Source organism: Varroa jacobsoni, unplaced genomic scaffold, assembly GCF_002532875.2.
Source record: "Varroa jacobsoni isolate VJ856 unplaced genomic scaffold, vjacob_1.0 scaffold_656, whole genome shotgun sequence".
NCBI lineage: Eukaryota > Metazoa > Arthropoda > Arachnida > Mesostigmata > Varroidae > Varroa > Varroa jacobsoni.
Genome location: NW_019213558.1, coordinates 265,720 through 282,781, shown reverse-complemented (window position 1 = coordinate 282,781; position 17,062 = coordinate 265,720). Strand labels below are relative to the sequence as shown.

The 17,062-nt window shown below is 41.1% G+C and overlaps 1 protein-coding gene across 1 annotated transcript; it reads left to right on the top strand.

The window, feature by feature from the left end:
* Positions 1-1,202: 1,202 nt before the first annotated feature.
* On the top strand, positions 1,203-16,066 carry LOC111262374 (uncharacterized). The gene is made up of 6 exons (XM_022836593.2): positions 1,203-1,679; positions 1,811-3,060; positions 11,616-11,780; positions 12,413-12,545; positions 12,848-12,997; positions 13,405-16,066. The coding sequence occupies exons 2-6, from the start codon at positions 2,083-2,085 to the stop codon at positions 13,626-13,628; spliced, it is 1,650 nt and encodes a 549-aa protein (XP_022692328.1). The 5' UTR covers positions 1,203-1,679; positions 1,811-2,082; the 3' UTR covers positions 13,629-16,066.
* The last annotated feature ends 996 nt before the right edge of the window (positions 16,067-17,062 follow it).

The window sequence follows — 17,062 nt, the reverse complement described above, 5'->3', positions numbered from 1 at the left end:
GTGCAGGACGTTGAATGGTTCGCATTCGACTAAGGCCTAGTTGACCGCATCAAACTAACGCTGTGTAAAACGGCCCATTTTTTAAAATGCCGTTTGACATAAACCGTCGAAAAAACAAAAATGAAGAAAAGTAAACATTTTAAATCTATATACTACCTAACTATATCTGTTATTTTTTGTCGAACTCGGCATTTTTTCACAGATGTTTCTATTGCGCTCTTTCAAGTTTCCGTCATAAGTAAAAGAAAAAATGGGGACCAGCGTCAAATACTTCTAGTTCGTCGCTAGTGAAAACCGTTAGTATAGTAGTTTAAGTTAATCAAGCAAAGGTTTGATCGGATTATGTAAATCGAGCCGGTTATCGCCCCTACACCTGGTCATAGTAGACCTAAGTAGTAAGATAGGTTCATTGTAATGGGGCGACGGTATTTCTCCTTGTCCCACGTGCCGGTACGGAATCTATTTAGGCGACGTTCAGTCAACTCCTTGAAATTTACAAACCTTAAAATCAGGATCTACAAATCGGTAGACTGCTGCGACCGAAGCGCTTTTTGATTTATTTGACCTGATTAATTGCAGCCATGCGTTCACGTGCGACAACTAAATATTACTTAAAGCATGGTGTTCTTAAGAAATGTGTCACTAGATAACATTTGGGTGATTCTTTTGGATCAACAACTGTAACGCAGAACATGTGTGACTCAAATAAGGAGTCACCGCGATATCGTAGAAATGAGTTCTGTTTGAGGCGGTGGAACTTGTATATCTGTCTATATTATATGGTTAAGTTGGAAGTGGCATGCAACCCAATTATGGAACCCGGCCTTCGTTAGTGAGTTCGTTCTTTCGATAAATTGAAATTATTAACTGTGACAAATCGTCAGAACAACGCAGAGATCATATAAGCATGTGTTTGACAATTGGGCAGAACTTCATTCGGATACGCTCTCCGATAATTGCACATCATTGTAATTCAGGGGCTTCCCGAATTGGTATTGAGGAGAAAGTTTGCCTACAAGTTAATCAAGAAGAGCAAAAGTTGTGAGACGACTCGCTACTGTTCAGGGGCACATTTTACCATTAGCGGTTAAGTTGACGAAGCCAAGCGCTTGAGTACGCAATTCGGCTTGGATCGAAGTAAATGGTGCAGTGTGATGGTCGCGCATGATGTCGTGGAGCCTGGCTGTAGCGGCTTAGCGGCCTTGCGCCAGGATTCGATGTTGCCGACGCACGTCCCTTTGGTGCGTTAGGCCCAGAAACCTCGAAGGTCCCAGCAGCTTTCAACTGGACCCTCTCCCGCGAGCTTGCCCTTGCCCCGTTAGTCACTGCCATTACACACGTAACAATGCTTTTACTGGTGAGGCCATCACGCTATACAATGCCTCATACACCACGCAGTGCTTAGCTGAGTACTTTTTAACGTTAGACCTTATCTAGTTCCCTTCTGTTCTCACTACCGATTCTCTGTTGAAGCAATGTAACGTATCACGGAAAAGTTCCCGGTGCAATTTCTAGGAAGAACTGTCGGCGACGCTCGAGTAGCTGCGAATCTTATGCTTATGTTCAACAATCTCGTGCCGGCGATAGTAATTGTATTCTAGGAAGTGTTTTGTGTAATCTTCATCGCTGTATTCACTTCTTTACGTCAAAAAAAATTCGACTTCGGTTAAAGTGACCGGGTATTGTCATCGAATCAAACTAACCATTAAACATCTACAGATTCTTTGCCCTGTAAATACCCTTGTTGTCTTCGCTTGAGTTTTCACTGGGCCCGCTTCTAATATTAAATTGTCTCTCAATACTTCTGCAGGCGCCACCTCATCCATTTCACCGAATACATTTTACAAAGCCTTCGTTTGATTGGTGATCACTCAGAATAATAATTTCGAATAGTTCGGAGAAATACGCAATGATGCGTTCGGATATCCTGTCGCTTCAGGTCGAATTATGACAGCAACGGGTCGGATCTAGCAACGCAATGCTTCCTACATAGGAAGTGCGTACATCATCGCCTTAACGTTATAGTTATTAACATCAACTAAGAGCAATACTATTTAACAGTGGACTCAACAACTATTCATAATGGAGTATCTGCTCACTTTCTTTGGTGGCCTTCACCGCAAGTTCGTCCAGCATGGACACCCTCGTCACGGAAAATCGTCGATTCTCCAAATCAGTACACCCCAGGAAGCAAGTCTACCGGTCACTGTTGCTTCCCCGGTTCAGCCTCCATCAATAAGTGTTACCTTCAACCCAAAAGTGCATATAACCGAATCCAGCCCATCGAGAATTGTTTCTCTCGAACTTGCAGAAAGTGGAACTTCGTCAGTATCTCTGTTTGGCAGCATCAGCAAAGAAAGCTCGGTCGTGATCCCGTCCGAGGAATCGCTAACGACAGCACCGCTTTCCGTAATGGAAACTGATGATAGCTGTCGCAGCAGTCCACCATGTAGATTACCTCTCGTACTCAACAGCACACGAGGTCTACGGGTCATACCAAACTTGCCAAACACCTTCTCGCCGATCCTTCGGGTGCCACTAGACGATAGTAGCATGGGCAATTTTGAGGTCCAGCATCAAAATGTGAAAACAACCTTAGGCAATAAACGCAGTGCAGCTCTACACAAAAGTTCATCTACGCACAGTCGGTCGGGATCCAGAAACGATCACAATAGCCAGTTTGATCCAGCAAGTGTTGCTATCTCTGCTAATCACTCGGTGTGCAGTGACGTCAGCTGCACTTCCCGTTGTGATAGCGGTAGTGGCAATAAACGAAGGAGTATCGGAAGTAACGATCGCGGAGTTACAGCGCTCCGAAATAGCAGTATCAGTTTGCAGCAGTTCCTGCATAGGGTGAATATGCTCGCGCGCTCCCGATCACCCTTTGCTACACCGGAACCTCATGTGAGCCCAAGGAGTAAACGGAGAAGAAGCCTAACTCGACTATCGGGCGAAGGGACGGATACTTTACAAAAAAATGACGCCAGTTGCAACGCAGAAACCTTAGAGGCCGAAAACGCTACGAAAGCAACAAGATGTACTCCAGCTTTTATCAACAAGGTAAATAGCAACCTTTTTCTGTAGTAGCTGGGCTTTATCTAATGCAAATTAACAAGTAATAACTGTGAGTAGTCAGCCGAAGATTGGTTTAACGTCTGGTGTGTCATATACGTCGAAGCAGTACCGAATCGTCGGCAATATTTTGCTGAAATATAATTTTTCAATAGCTGTTTAATAAGCCACTTAAATATTTAAAGAGTTTGCAGGCTGTTTTCGAATTTTCCAACAATGACGCTCCTCGTGAGGTGTGAATTTCAAGGGCAATAAGCAGCTATAAGTGAGGTTGGGCTTTCCTGAACTGGATTTCCACAGCAGGCTCGTAGAAAAGTAGTCATGATTTGGCATTGACTTAAATAGACCCTTTATGGCTGCTTACAAGACGCCTGATGAGAGCCGACACTTGCCAGCTTCCCGTATTTGGTGGAAATGATTTCACTTAAAGAATCAGGACTTGCCGGAAATCTGAACTTACTTTCGTCCCGCCTCGACGATACGACACCGAAAACAATAACGCTGCAATTCTGGTAACCTATGGTGGACAGTAGTTAGCGATACGGCCTTTGGCAGGAACCTTGGCGCGTTCGAAATTACGTTTTCCGTGGCAAATTCCGAATTGATTAAATTATGTTTTTTTCTATGCCTTACATGGAGATTGTGAGCCCAACTTCTATGTTCCTGTGAAGACAAAGATACATTTTGAGGATACAACAACTTTCAGCTTCTGTCAACGTTCTCTGCCAAAATTCCTCAGTAATATCCTATTCGTCACTCAGTTAGCACGGCTCTCTCCGATACATTATACTATATAATATCCAACGTAATGGATAGTCGGGCAAACTCTGTCCCAAAACACAATACAGCTGTTATTGAAATTCGCAGGTGCATGATGTGGCATTATTTACTATCGAAAGTACTAACCATTGCGATTGCAAAAGTCCGTAAAAAGCGTCCTGCAGTTCAAGCAAAGGAACGGAACGAGTGCCTAGAAATCTAAAGTACTACGCAGACTGCGATAGCTTTTGCGCTCTATAACTTAGAAGTTCCTAGCAGGGCTCCGCATGGCGATTCTAGCGATCACATTTCTTGCAGACGGGTTTTACGCACGCGTAACTCGGCACCTTCCCGAGCTGCTCATTAAAAATTCGCACGTGCTGTAATAGCGTCAAGTAATAAGGTAAAGGCTGATGACGGAGTGCCACCCGACTACCTTTGTTCCGGTCTTCGGTTGATCGACAAATACTCACACCAAAAGAACTTAGCTGCCCTCAATTCAGAATTTCGTACCCTCTCTCTCCTTCATAACTGTCGGAATAGTGTCTCGGAATAGTGTATGCAGATAGATGATAGGCCTTTGTTGCTTCTGAAGGTTGCTAGTTCGTCAGAACTTTCATGAACTCCATAAGCTTCCATACAATGACCTGTAGGACATGGTGCTAGATGAACTTTATTGTCCTTCAGTCATAGAAACCACAAATATAGGATATAAGCACTTTATCTTCCAATCGAATTACCTGTGCAGATTTCTGTGTTGTTAATTTTTTGGCGTTTCTTAAACCCCCACGTATATTTTCTCTGAATGGAGGCGACTATGCAAGGAAACGACGCTGTTTAGTTGGGTATGGATGGGCACGTGCGGCCGTCAAACCTACTATGCTTCGAAAACACAACAATAGAGCATACCAATTTCCTTCAATGAGCACGCTCGAAAAATATTAGCATCTCTCACAGTCATGAACTGGTCGCTCTTGTCGTCTACAAAGACACTTCCCTTATTCAACTTCAACCTAGGCATACTATAAAATATCAAAGTATTTCACTACAAGTCAATTCTCAACGTATCGCTGATTTATTTCAAAGAAAGTAACACATTTTCGCCCAAACCGCTGTCATGTTACTTGCAAAATTAAAAAGAGAATTGCATTATTAATACTCGTTTTGTCGAGTAAGTAGCTTCGAATCCTTTAACGGCTCATTTCAGCAAAAACAGATAATACTTTTGCCACGATTACTGAATTACGAACTTTAATTTAAGTTTTAAAGTAGAAAAGTTAAGTTTCAAATTGTTTGAGAATTACGCGTTTACCTAACTGTGTTTGAGGATGACACGGAATAAGCATATTTCACGGATACCTAAATATAAAGTTTCATCGTACTATGTGTTAGCTTACTGTCTATTTTGCCTAAGGCAGTCCCCCACGTTTTGCTTTGAAACTGAACGCAGAAGCTTTAGCGACCTAAGGTATTAGCTTACGGAAATGTCCTGAAGGACCACACGTCGCGTGTCCTTCTTATCAAATAATATAGTGCACTCAACTTCATTTTGAATAAGGCTCGGCAGAAACATAGGTATGAATGAACCTGTTCGTGAATAAGGTTGCACACAGCCTATTTGGCTCGTTTACCACATAGTGTCTCTACGGCTGATAACTGACTTTTTGGATAGGGTCCCACGACCCACTGACAGTACCCTAGTCTTACTCTTAACACTACACCCCTATCTAACAATATGTATGGCAAACGATGATAAGTCGGCGATAGTAAATATTAGTAAAGCAGTAAAACAGGCAGCAACAACAACATAAGGTACCAACGTCCACCTCTAAGCCAAACGGCTTGCGCATTCATCGTTTGGGAGCACGTCTAGTGCGTCGTCGAATTTTTCCCCTGTTCGAGTAAGATTGTCTCCAAAGCTCTGGAGACGGGCGCATAACCTGCTTTCCAACTATATGTATATAGGTATCCACAAGGACGGTAACAGTTAACAAGTACAAACCGATAATGCTATGACAATTGTGGCACTTAAATAGCTTCTTGACATTAATTTGGGCATTTGAATTGTTCTCATGCTATCACTTATTGTACCTAAAATATACGAAAAGGGATCGTGTCGGCCAGCGAGCGGTGAGTAAATGAAGCAAGTTGTCCTCAACTCAATTATACTTTCATGATGTTCCATCCCTGAGCGTGAAAATAGACTCAATATTTGAATACTCTAACAAAGTATCAAAAACAAGGAGCCATAATATTACCATAAGCTCTTTTATGGGGAACCCAATCGATACGCTTTTTGTAGGTAACTTGTAGCTCGATAGTTACTGCAAGTCGTCGTACCGAATCGTTTTTTGCACCAGAAAATGGCAGAATAATTTTACTGTACATAATGCTTTCATATGTCTACACCTGTACATCACTGTACGTCGTAAACTTCCCAGAAGAAGGATTACGCTTTGGAAGAAGGTTCAGTTCCTTGGTGCGTTCATATTTTAATTTAATATAATATAAATATATTTAATATATAAAACAGTTTATATACTAAATGTGCTTATCGACTGCCTAAAGGTTGACCTCATATTAATAATGAATAATAAAAACGCGACGAAAAAATTCTTTGAGGATTCTGTGCTTCCTTTGATTGAGGGGTCAATAAATCAGACGTTCATATGAGATTTCTATAGGAATATAGAAAACTTCTGTATTCTTCCGTGCATGCGTCGTGTAATGAATCCTGTTCCTTTAAGAATCTGAAAAACGCGTTTCAGCTCTTCCTGGCTATTACGCAAAATGTTCACGTTAGTAATAATCAAAAGCTCACTATAGCATAGTATATTTATTGGAATCCACGGCTGTAAAAGCGACGCATCGTTGACTCTTATATTTCGTGTTTAGACTGAGGTATCTACCCTGAGCATATCGCTTCGTTCAGTATGGGGTTTGTTGAGCAAGACTGCCCTCAAACAAAAGCGGATCCTAGGTGTCTGCCCGTTGAAAGCCATGATCGTGTTCACGATATAGTCGCAATTAAGCTTAGAGTTGACGTGTGACAAAACGTATTCAAGCCCTACTTAACCAAATAATCCTACGTGTCAAGGAAGCCAAAGAAATACATTTGATACAATTACATTTGGTAGGCGTAAACATAACGATTGCGTTCGTTCTCTGCGACTGTATTATTTAGCATTCGTACGGCTAAGATTGAAGAATAAAGCTGTTTTGAAGGCAGTTTTGACTGTTTCAGTGTGAAGTGCTGTTATATAAATGTGTTTATTAGGGCAATGTATTAATAAAATGTTCGTCGCCGATTGTCCCGAATATCGAGATTTGCCCTTAAGCCTTGTAATCGCCTCACTTTATTGATAATAGATGCAGAGTGACTATGCGTCGCACTAAACAATAGTTCAGAGGCCATTGCTGCGGGATGTCGACAATGTTTAACGTTGTATGGAATTTTCGAGACAAAATGCGTGCACACCGAAGTGCATATACCCTTCACCCCCCTCCCCCCTGAACATGTGCGTATTTCGTATAAAAACATTGGTTGCGAGTCGCTCCTTTAACAAAAATAACGAGCAGACCTACAAGCCTATCTGAAATAGCAATCTTTTTTAAAAGAAAGTCCTGCACATACTGCTGGCCTCTACCCACTCGCTTTTTAGGTTTCGAAGAGGTGAAAGTTGATTGTTTCGACATTAAGACATGAGTTTGTTCTGCTACGTTATTTAGCACTTTTTTTGCGGTTCTTTGCATGTTAGTTTCAGTACCCTAAATCAAGGTATGGAGCTGCTTTCTATGAGAATGGATACATCCGATGAGGTATAAAGTCGTGTTTATATACGAAGGACTAGCTGTTAATTTCCTTTCACCGTCCAAACTCCTCCATTTCCTCGCTGAACTTAGTCCAGCCCCGGATATATACCTAAGCCACTATGTTTTGCGTTTCACGTCCGGTCTCGCCGTTAGGCATTCCATCAGACGGTTGGCTCCCAGTGTGAAACGCAGTCTGTCTATGTCCGGGTTCGAACTTTGACCACAACGTGTCCCTCGGATTAGCAGGCGAATACGTATCCACTAAGCTACTGCATGTACACCTGTAGCAGTCAGACGTCAAGTAGTGGTTTGCGCAGTACGTACATTTGTTAAAATTATCCTAACTCGAGCCCCACTTGCATCCAACTTAGTAGATCGGTGGCGAGTGTAGGACTGACTGAATAGTCTGCAAAGCTCTTGGGAATAAAGTTCAACGTCGACCAACATTTGCCCTGTTCTAGTATTTCGCTTATCCGCATAAAGGTAGAAAGAAAATTACACCTATAACAAAGATAACGTCAAATAAGGATTAGTTCTTATATAATATTAACATACCAATTGTTTAGCCTTAGCACACTTCTACATGGAACAGTTCATATAAAAATGCACATTTTTACCAATGATGACATGATAGGTTGCTTATTAAATGGTTTATATTTCTAAATGAGTATACAGCGCTGTTTTAGGACGCCAAACACAAAGTTACTGTCGTCGATACACAGTAAACCAAATGAATATTTCTAAGGAAAATCAAATTTTTGCCCCCCCTTTTTAGAGGGGCATAAGGTAATTATCGAATTCAGTGTACTTTATTCCACGCTGCATTTCCCAGGACGAAGCTACACCAATCAAAATAAATCAGCTCTATCTGTGCTCTGTAAAGGGAGTTGTTTTCTAGAACTTAATCTGCGTCAAAGCGTCTCTTTTGCCATTAAAGACGCCTAGAGCACACTGGTTTATGTGACACAATTCTGCTATTGTACATCTGATGTTAAATCAGCGCGCACGATGCTTGTAGCCGCCTTCTGTAGAACACTAATGTGGCATTGTTTTCAAACATAAAATATGAAAGTGACCTTATTTCTGTCGATCTAAAACCCACAATTACTAGGTATTGGGAAGAAAAATTACCTTTTTCCTCCTGGAAGGAAAAACATTTGGCCAATCGGTTCTATCTTCCGCTTCAGATTGCCCAGAACTGAACTATAACGACCCACAAAACACCACGACAATCGGACCATTTCAGGTAAACGGACACAAACTTTTAATAGTATAGCAGAGCTCCACCTGCGGGCTTCGCTCTGCGTGTGATTCATTATTGTATAAATAGAAAACGAATTTTACTTACAGTGGTACGAACTCTATTTTGAGTTAATAACAATGCAGTCGTTTAAACGTATATAGTTTGTTATGTAATATAATTTTTACACTGATGACAAGTTAGTGCGGACGATGCCGGTGGCGGGATTTTTTTTTCACAGTGCTTGGTTTATGGCTAATCTAATTAACATTACTCTCTATAAAGATGAACGAACTATCTCCTCTATGGACAGAAGTATTTGCTAAAATTTACACTACTTTACGGCACATCTCGGCAAACAGTCGCTGAATTGGTGCCATCTTAAGAGTCATTCTGGGCCGGACAGGCCGGCACTCGTAAGTGCACGTAGATGGATGGAGCTAAGGCTACGCCTAAAACTATGAGTGCACTCAATCTAAAATTCTGTCGTTACTTTAAACTAAAATCTCCTATTTTTCAAGGAAAATACAGTGTACATTGCGTACATTATTAGCGACGATATCGCTATCAATCTGCGAAATTATTAGCCTAGCTTCTGTCGATCTGATAATCTGTCTGGGGAGCAAATAAACGAACCCCAGATGCTTTGAGTAGCGCCCATACACTTTAAAAACAAGTTTACGGAGTTTCATCAAAGTGCTTATAAACCATCTAAAACAGCTATAAACAAACGTCGCCTATCATTAGGCGTCTGAGCTTTGGCGCAGATTCTTGCAATGGTGGTCTAACTATCACACTTTGTGCCTAGATCTAGTGAAGGATTTTCCAGTCGTTCTTGAGAGAACCTACTTAGGCTGCAGAACACCTATTTAGAGCTCGAAATTTACCAAAAGTGCTGGTCTCGATCTAAAACGAGCAAACGCTGTCGTGTACACACTGAAAAGCTTAGGAAATTACGAGCGCATTCAGTCCTACCTTTTAAAGGAACTAGAGATGAAGGTGGCGCTGGCAAAAAAGTAGGCCCGAGCGATTATGCTGGCCGAAGCTAACGTTAGGCACATTGAAGCTGACATTGTTGCGTTCAACGCAAATAATCCATTACTAGACAAGGCCCTACGGGTTATCTTTCCGCTTATCATACCGACTCAACTCGTGGGTCGGATGATTTTATGTATACGTTCATTTGACAAAAGCGAGACCTTCATGCCGTAGTCTATAGGCAATTAATGTGCACCTTATAACAGTATACCTGGTCCTTGAATGTCGATTTTTGCTGCGCCAATAATAAATAGGTGATCTAGTTAGCGACAAAAAAACCCTACGGACATCAAATGCTACCGAGAATAAGAACTGATGAACTTTTCGTGGCCATACTGCTTCAGTGAGCTGATACCCGACAAATGGAAAGACGCCGACTATATCAGAAAGCCAACTAGCGAACCGGATCCGGCTTTGCAGCGCGCATCTTATGCAGACGGAGTCCATCTTGGAACTTGTATTAGCATTGACATATTTGGTGTTCGTAGCTATATAGGCCGTCTACAAAAACATCGCTGGTCCTTCAATATATTCGTCCTACAGCAACAAAACGTACAATCCTGAAATGAGAGTCTACTGTGGATATGCTTTGACATTGGTCGAGATATTCGGTTGAAAACAAGAAATAACGGAAAATATCAAATACTGACTGATATACTAACTAACCGAGGGTCAGCCTCTGCGATGTACCTATTAAAGAAGCTTGAGTGTTGATTCTCTTTGTATAATCTTCTCAGAAATAGAGCTGGGATCAGTTCTACTGCTGCGTTAGCACGGGCTTTGACTTCGATTGTCCTCTGAGTCACACAACTTCAAGGCAAAAAACAAATGTCGCCTTCTGTTTCTCGATTACGTAAGGCAATCGATCCGCGATCGAAAAGAAGTAACAACCATTCTAGTCCATTTTTCTTGCAGGTATTACGTCCACACTTCTGGTCACAGACGGAAATATGTAGTGGCGAAAATTCGACGTACATCGGAGGTTACCTGCGCACGCCAATGGTGGCTAATGTTTTTGCTTAACCGATCAGTTCAAATCGAACTTCAACGTGAACTCGAAAGTCGAGTAACCTCCAGCGTCTAAATGGGAAATGGCAGCACCCATTCATGCGTTTGGCTTGTTTATATATAGATATTTATACCAAATTGAGTTTTCCGTTTTAGCTAATTATCAAGGCCTCTGTGATCCCGCTGTGACAACCGCTAACACTGGCTGAAAAATCTATTTTTTCAAAATCCTTCCTTCTCATGGTGTCAAACTCGTTCTAGAGCGGATTGTTTCTTCATTACCTTGAGTATGGTTTAGTATCCGTGTTAACAGGACCTTTTAAAGCGTGCTGATATAGTAACGAAAAGTTGCAAACGACCACATTTCATTTACCTCAACTCTCATTTCAGTTATGTAATTATCTGAAAGATATGTAATTTGTCAATCGATGACCTTCCTTACGAGACCAAGTCGCAGTGGACCCCGATATCCATAGATGCGTGCCCGCCCACTAAAGACATTGAATAGTCCCGCATCAATGTTTGATCGTGTCTGTGTTCCACAAGAACAGAGTTTTTGTTTTTCTTTTTTTGGAGTAAGAGAAAGGACAACGAAGCCCTTCTAGCGCAGGCCCTCTCTGGACACTACCAAGGGATCTTGTACTACATTGACACCTAATAGCACTTGATATGGTGTTATTTACAGGTGTTTTTGAAGGAGCACGTGCGAGTCAAGCGTGAGATGCTGAGTATTATTACTGGAGCATCACAGGTCGACTATGCGGAGAGCGACTTCGTACAAGACTGCCTCTTTTGGCACAACCATTTCCGACGGAAGCATCAGGCTCCATTTCTTCTTCTTTCACTTCACGTATGCCATTGTTTAGGTTTTTTTATTCCACATGAGCATCAGTCAAATAGAATTGGGCACATTTCCCGCGAGCCTTGATGTCAGCCGTCCGACATAGATTCCGAGCACGAAGCTTAAGCATTTATTCAAATGGGGGCGCAGCTAGTGCATATAATGTTATAAGTGTGAGTCGCCTGAACTAATGTTTGTACGATACTGGAGTTATGACAGCGTTATAGAGCTAAATAAAAATGAATTGGTCTTCTTGAACAATAATATTTGACTGGTAGTGCTGGGGCAGATGTCTATCAGAACCAATCATTTGGCCTTGAGGAGGAAAAGAGCTTAGTGCATAAGCGAATTTAAATAGGCAAGGAAACAGTAAACAAAAATACCACTGATGGTACGTTACAAACGAAGTTATAAAACGCAATTAGTTACGCGATGTTTTATAAATTTCAAAAGTCTACAAATAAATGGAAAGAGTTGGTTAAAGTGTATACTATACCGTCAATCGATTATCTCTTAATCCGAACTAGTCGCTATAGAGAGACACAAACGGTGGCCTTAAAACAAGTTCATTTAAATATAAAGTTATTACATTTCCAAGGTCTTTTATGCTCGTCTGCTAACCGACGGTTTTTCTGGATCAGTTATGTGAGCAAGCACAACAGTTGGCGAATTTCATCGCACACACAAATGACCTTTATCATCGAAAACTTCGAGATATTGGACAGAACCTGTACGTCGAGTCTTCATATACACAGGAAAACTTCGACGTAAATGGTTTGTTGATAGGTTGAATACGTTTTTTGGCAAAACTAATCAAGTAGTATCAATGTACAATGAAAGAAGGTGATCACTTGGAGTATTCAGCACTTGTTTCGAAAAACGCCAGCGTATACAGCCATTTGTACATCTACAATAACTTGCTTATTCTCGGCAGCCTTATATAGCTAGCAGTTGAGCTGTACGATGCTACAGAGGTGAAGTTTGCTTTTCCATAAAGTTCTCTATAGCAATGTGTCATCATTTAGAGAAGGAAATTAGAAAAATGCGGTCTTCATTCGCTTCTGATTGCCTTATAGGCGAGACTGTTGTAAAACATTGGTATCAGGAACAGAAATACTACGACTACTATCAGAATCAGGATCTTCTTCACACCCAGGCTTCGCGGTTCACTCAGCTTGTGTGGAAAAGCAGCCAGAAAATTGGTATTGGTAAAGCTACGATTGGAGGTTTGTAATGCCAGAGAGCCTTTCCTCACCGTCTTCTTTTTTTTGTTCAGAATCAGACACCGTTAGGACGTTGAACATTGAGAGCTTTCAAGGTGTGTGACTTGATCGTAAGCAGGTAGTGGTCTAAAAAATGAACATTCGACAAGCCTTAGTCAGGTTCAAATCTGCACAGAACTCAACAAGACGTTTTTTTCTTTTTTGTTCAGCGTTACCAATTAACTTATTTGAACAAGTTAAATAATTTATTCGTGTCTTCGAAGTTTCCCTTTTCTACGTATAGCATCAACAACCTTCTTCCATTAGGAGACTACCCAGATGAAGCCTCACTGGATCTCGCTGGGGTCTCTCCAACAGACTTAAATCTGCCACTTCTAATACTCTTCATATACCCGTTTCAACCATTACAGCTAACAAAGTGATCATTGTGACGTTGTATAAACCGGCGGGTAACGTCGTCGGAGAGTTTCATAATAATGTATTCGCGATTCCCATCCGAAGGACAGCGTTTTCTCTCGGGAGCGCAAGTACATCGGCCGCTCAATCCGACGATGACTCTGCAGCGGCTTCGCCCACTTCATCCCTCGACAATAATCACCTCACCAGTAGCACAAATTGCGAAGCGATCTTTTAACTTCATCTCCCTCATCGCATGCTCGATTAGTCCCCCCCCCCCTCCTTTTTTCCCCTCAGCAAACGATAGGGCGATGGCTTTAAGAAGCCTTCTCCCCGTGGAACTGCAACTTGATTATTTAGAGAATTTTTTACGTTTTGCTAAACTTAGCGAAATGATGGGAATTTGATACAATCTCTATCTATGATCGAAATCTATGTGAGTATCGCGTTGTGATAATGATATGGATAGGAAAAGTTGAACTTCAAATAATGAAAAAAAAGCATTCTAATTGTGCCCTATCTCCCAACTTGGATCGTTTATATGCATAACAGTGTCACAATGGAATCAAGCTACTGAAGTGGGGGGGGGGGTTACTTTCACGTAAGAATTATTTTACATAACAGTTGTGCAATATTATGTATAAAGTATGCTAATAAAGGACAATGGTTTTATAAAAAAAACAAAAACAAGCAGTCATCTTAAGAGGTAGCCTGAGTTTGTAGATGTAATTTTCTATAGCCTAAGCAGTTATCACTTGTACCTTCACTTAAAGATTTAACGATGAAATCGATTATCAACTGGTCCCGATGACTTTCTTTATATAAAAATATTGCTGTCATTTTTTAAAAAAAAACTGCTGATTGATTCAAGCTTGTAAATACCGACGCCATCCCAATTAAAAGCACTTACTAATAAATAGAAAATTCTCGATCTGAAGATTCTCACAATCTGTGTTTCTCGCAAAAGTTGAGATTCAATCTGGTTTATGATCGCTGATTTATTAAAGGGTACAAACAGACGTTTGCTAGCAACGTAACAAAGCCAGCAAACGTCTTATGGCTGTATGCAAGTCACGGATTTCTTTTCGAGCGTAATATCAGTGGTTAAATATTGTTTCTGTTTTACTTTGTCGTGCAGCGTTTGTAAACAAATGTACATGCCTAGTATTTCCTAAAGAAAAAGCTTGAAAGGTGTGATTTAAATTGCCTCATTCCAGATGGCTCACATACGGCGATACCTATCCGTAACTATGTCCGTACATGTACGTAGCGTGCATTTGATTTTTAGCTACGTATCTATCCAGTTTCTCGTTAAAGCGCAATTGAATTTGTTCCTGGTGCGTTAATCTCGATCTCGTATTGGCTGACGCTCCTCATCGTCCTTCGACGGTGAGCTCCACAAAGCGGCCGGCCTTCAGCAATTTATATTATCTTGCCGTCGATTGGCAACCAGAACGACGAACATTTCTTCTTAAACACGATTGGATCCCGGCGGGGGGTGCCGTGGCGCCGTTCAGCATTTCGGAAGCTTAGAAAAAACTTCTCTTCGCTCGGATGACTAATGAAATTTGCTCCAGTTGAACCTAAGGCAATTAGCGACAGGTAGTTGGATACAATTTCTTCTTCTTACGTCGAGTTCGTTCGAAAAAAATATAGCGAAACAAAAATGATTACAAAAATGAAAAAAGCGACTTCATTAGAGACCAAATTCTAGAAATTAACGATGATGACAGTAAAAATAGCTACTTAATAATAGTAGGTTACGATGCCTTCGAATGTATGGACAGCTCAGAAGGCTAGATAATTTCCAGCAAGCTTGCTTATTGTTTTATTACGACGGCGTTGATAGTGATGATCAACGCCATCGTTAGCTTTCCAATGATAAAATAAACATAAGATTGTTAAGCTTCGATCGGACAAAACAGCGGTAGCAGCAAGACAAATAGTAAAAAAAAACTTAGCCGCCGTTGGATGTCCTAGACACACGAATTGCTTGAAAGTTTCGGTTAATAAAAACATAGTGGGAGCAGTTGCTGCGATAGAAGTTAGAGATGGGCTTGCCCTAGCTTCAGTGTATACTTTATGGAAAACAGTAGTCGAATAGCATTATGACTGCGCGGATTAATGCTGTTTACTCAAGGATACGTTCGTTGTCAGGTAGCCCGTCTGCTGGTAAGCATTCGTAGTCGCGCTTTAGACATGGGCCTCACAACGCCTTTATGGTACTAGGAGTTCGATGGGGTATACAATTTAGATGATTGCTTACCTTAGAAGTAGGCTACTCATGTCTTTTGGGTCATAATTTTACCAATTCAAATATTGCTGCTTTCTCTACGTGACCCTAAATATGTTCCAATAAATACAGCAATGTACAGGCCTTGAACACTAGCATCTTCCGCGACGTGAGCGGAAGATTCCCAAATGCCAATTTTTTGTTCAGTGCTGGGCCTTTTTGCATCGCAACATCAGACCTCTAGCCGAAAAGAGTTTTGACTACAAGGATTTGTCACAAGGAACTATTAAATAAGCTCAACATTGTGCGAATGAATTTGTTAGCCACAACAACGCCCTCGGTGTCGTGGACGTGTTCCGACTTTACAGCTCTTACTAAACAAATTGCGCTGATGTACGCACTAACGAATTTGTCTATACTGGCTTTATCAGTCCCTCCGCATGAAATACCTTGAAAATTGTGTGCCAAATACCTCGTGTTAGACCCATATAACTAAGACATCCTGCAACGTAATTCGGTGGGTCAGCAGCGGGCATAGTCAGCTTGTCAGAGTCAATAAAACGGGTCCGAGCTGCAATCTTTTAACAACAACAACAACAACAAAGAAACTCCTCATGTGAACTACCTTTTTTTTGCTCACTCAGTTCTTCATCTATACATGACATAACAGGACGAAATTTTAACGATATAAAAAGGCTTGCCAAACGTTTGCCTTGCTTGCTGCTCGTTAAATATTTAGTTCAAGGGAAAAATCAAATGGGGTGTAAACTAAAACTCAATATAGGATCTAACCAGCCCCTTTGGTTACTCAAATGTAAAATGGTAAGCCCTCTCTGGTTTACTGGCTGCCCGCCCGCCCCAGAGATCTATGTATCAAACAGGGGCCTTCAAGTTTGTCGTTTCATAATTTATGTAATCACAGGCTGCTAAATGATCTAGGTGGCTAACGGCCAACGCGTACGTTCAACGATCTGCCTAACTAAACCAGTGTACACATTAAAAATACTGAAATCGAAATCACTACTACGTTGAAAGCAACACCCAGTGGGTGACTTAAGCTAATATATTAGGTTGAACTAGAAGTCAGTTGGTCTAAAGTGTTAGATAATAAAACCCTATCGTTCTACCGAACTCACGGCAAAATAACATAATTATTTTTCATAAGCTTCACGAATCTGTTAATTGAGCATGTACCTGGACATGAATCGTACAAATTTTTGTTGCTACACCGACTTTTTATTTTTTTTTTAATTTTTTTATTAACTATTTGCATAGTTTATGATAGTGGTACAATTTCTGTTCCATATATTTAGGTCTAAATAGAACCGATAGGTATCTACGTGCTTCCGTTAGAAAACAATGGTGCACAGCATTTGTATCAGACCGCGAGAACGTAGCAGTCAGCTGACAACGTTAAGTGCCTACCAAAGGCGCGATAG

Excerpts from the sequence above, each read along its gene's own strand:
- LOC111262374 (XM_022836593.2), top strand. The coding sequence starts at position 2,083 with ATGGAGTATCTGCTCACTTTCTTTGGTGGCCTTCACCGCAAGTTCGTC. Across the intron at positions 11,781-12,412 it reads TTCTTCTTCTTTCACTTCAC|TTATGTGAGCAAGCACAACA; the intron begins GTATGCCATTGT and ends TTTCTGGATCAG. Across the intron at positions 12,546-12,847 it reads GGAAAACTTCGACGTAAATG|GCGAGACTGTTGTAAAACAT; the intron begins GTTTGTTGATAG and ends ATTGCCTTATAG.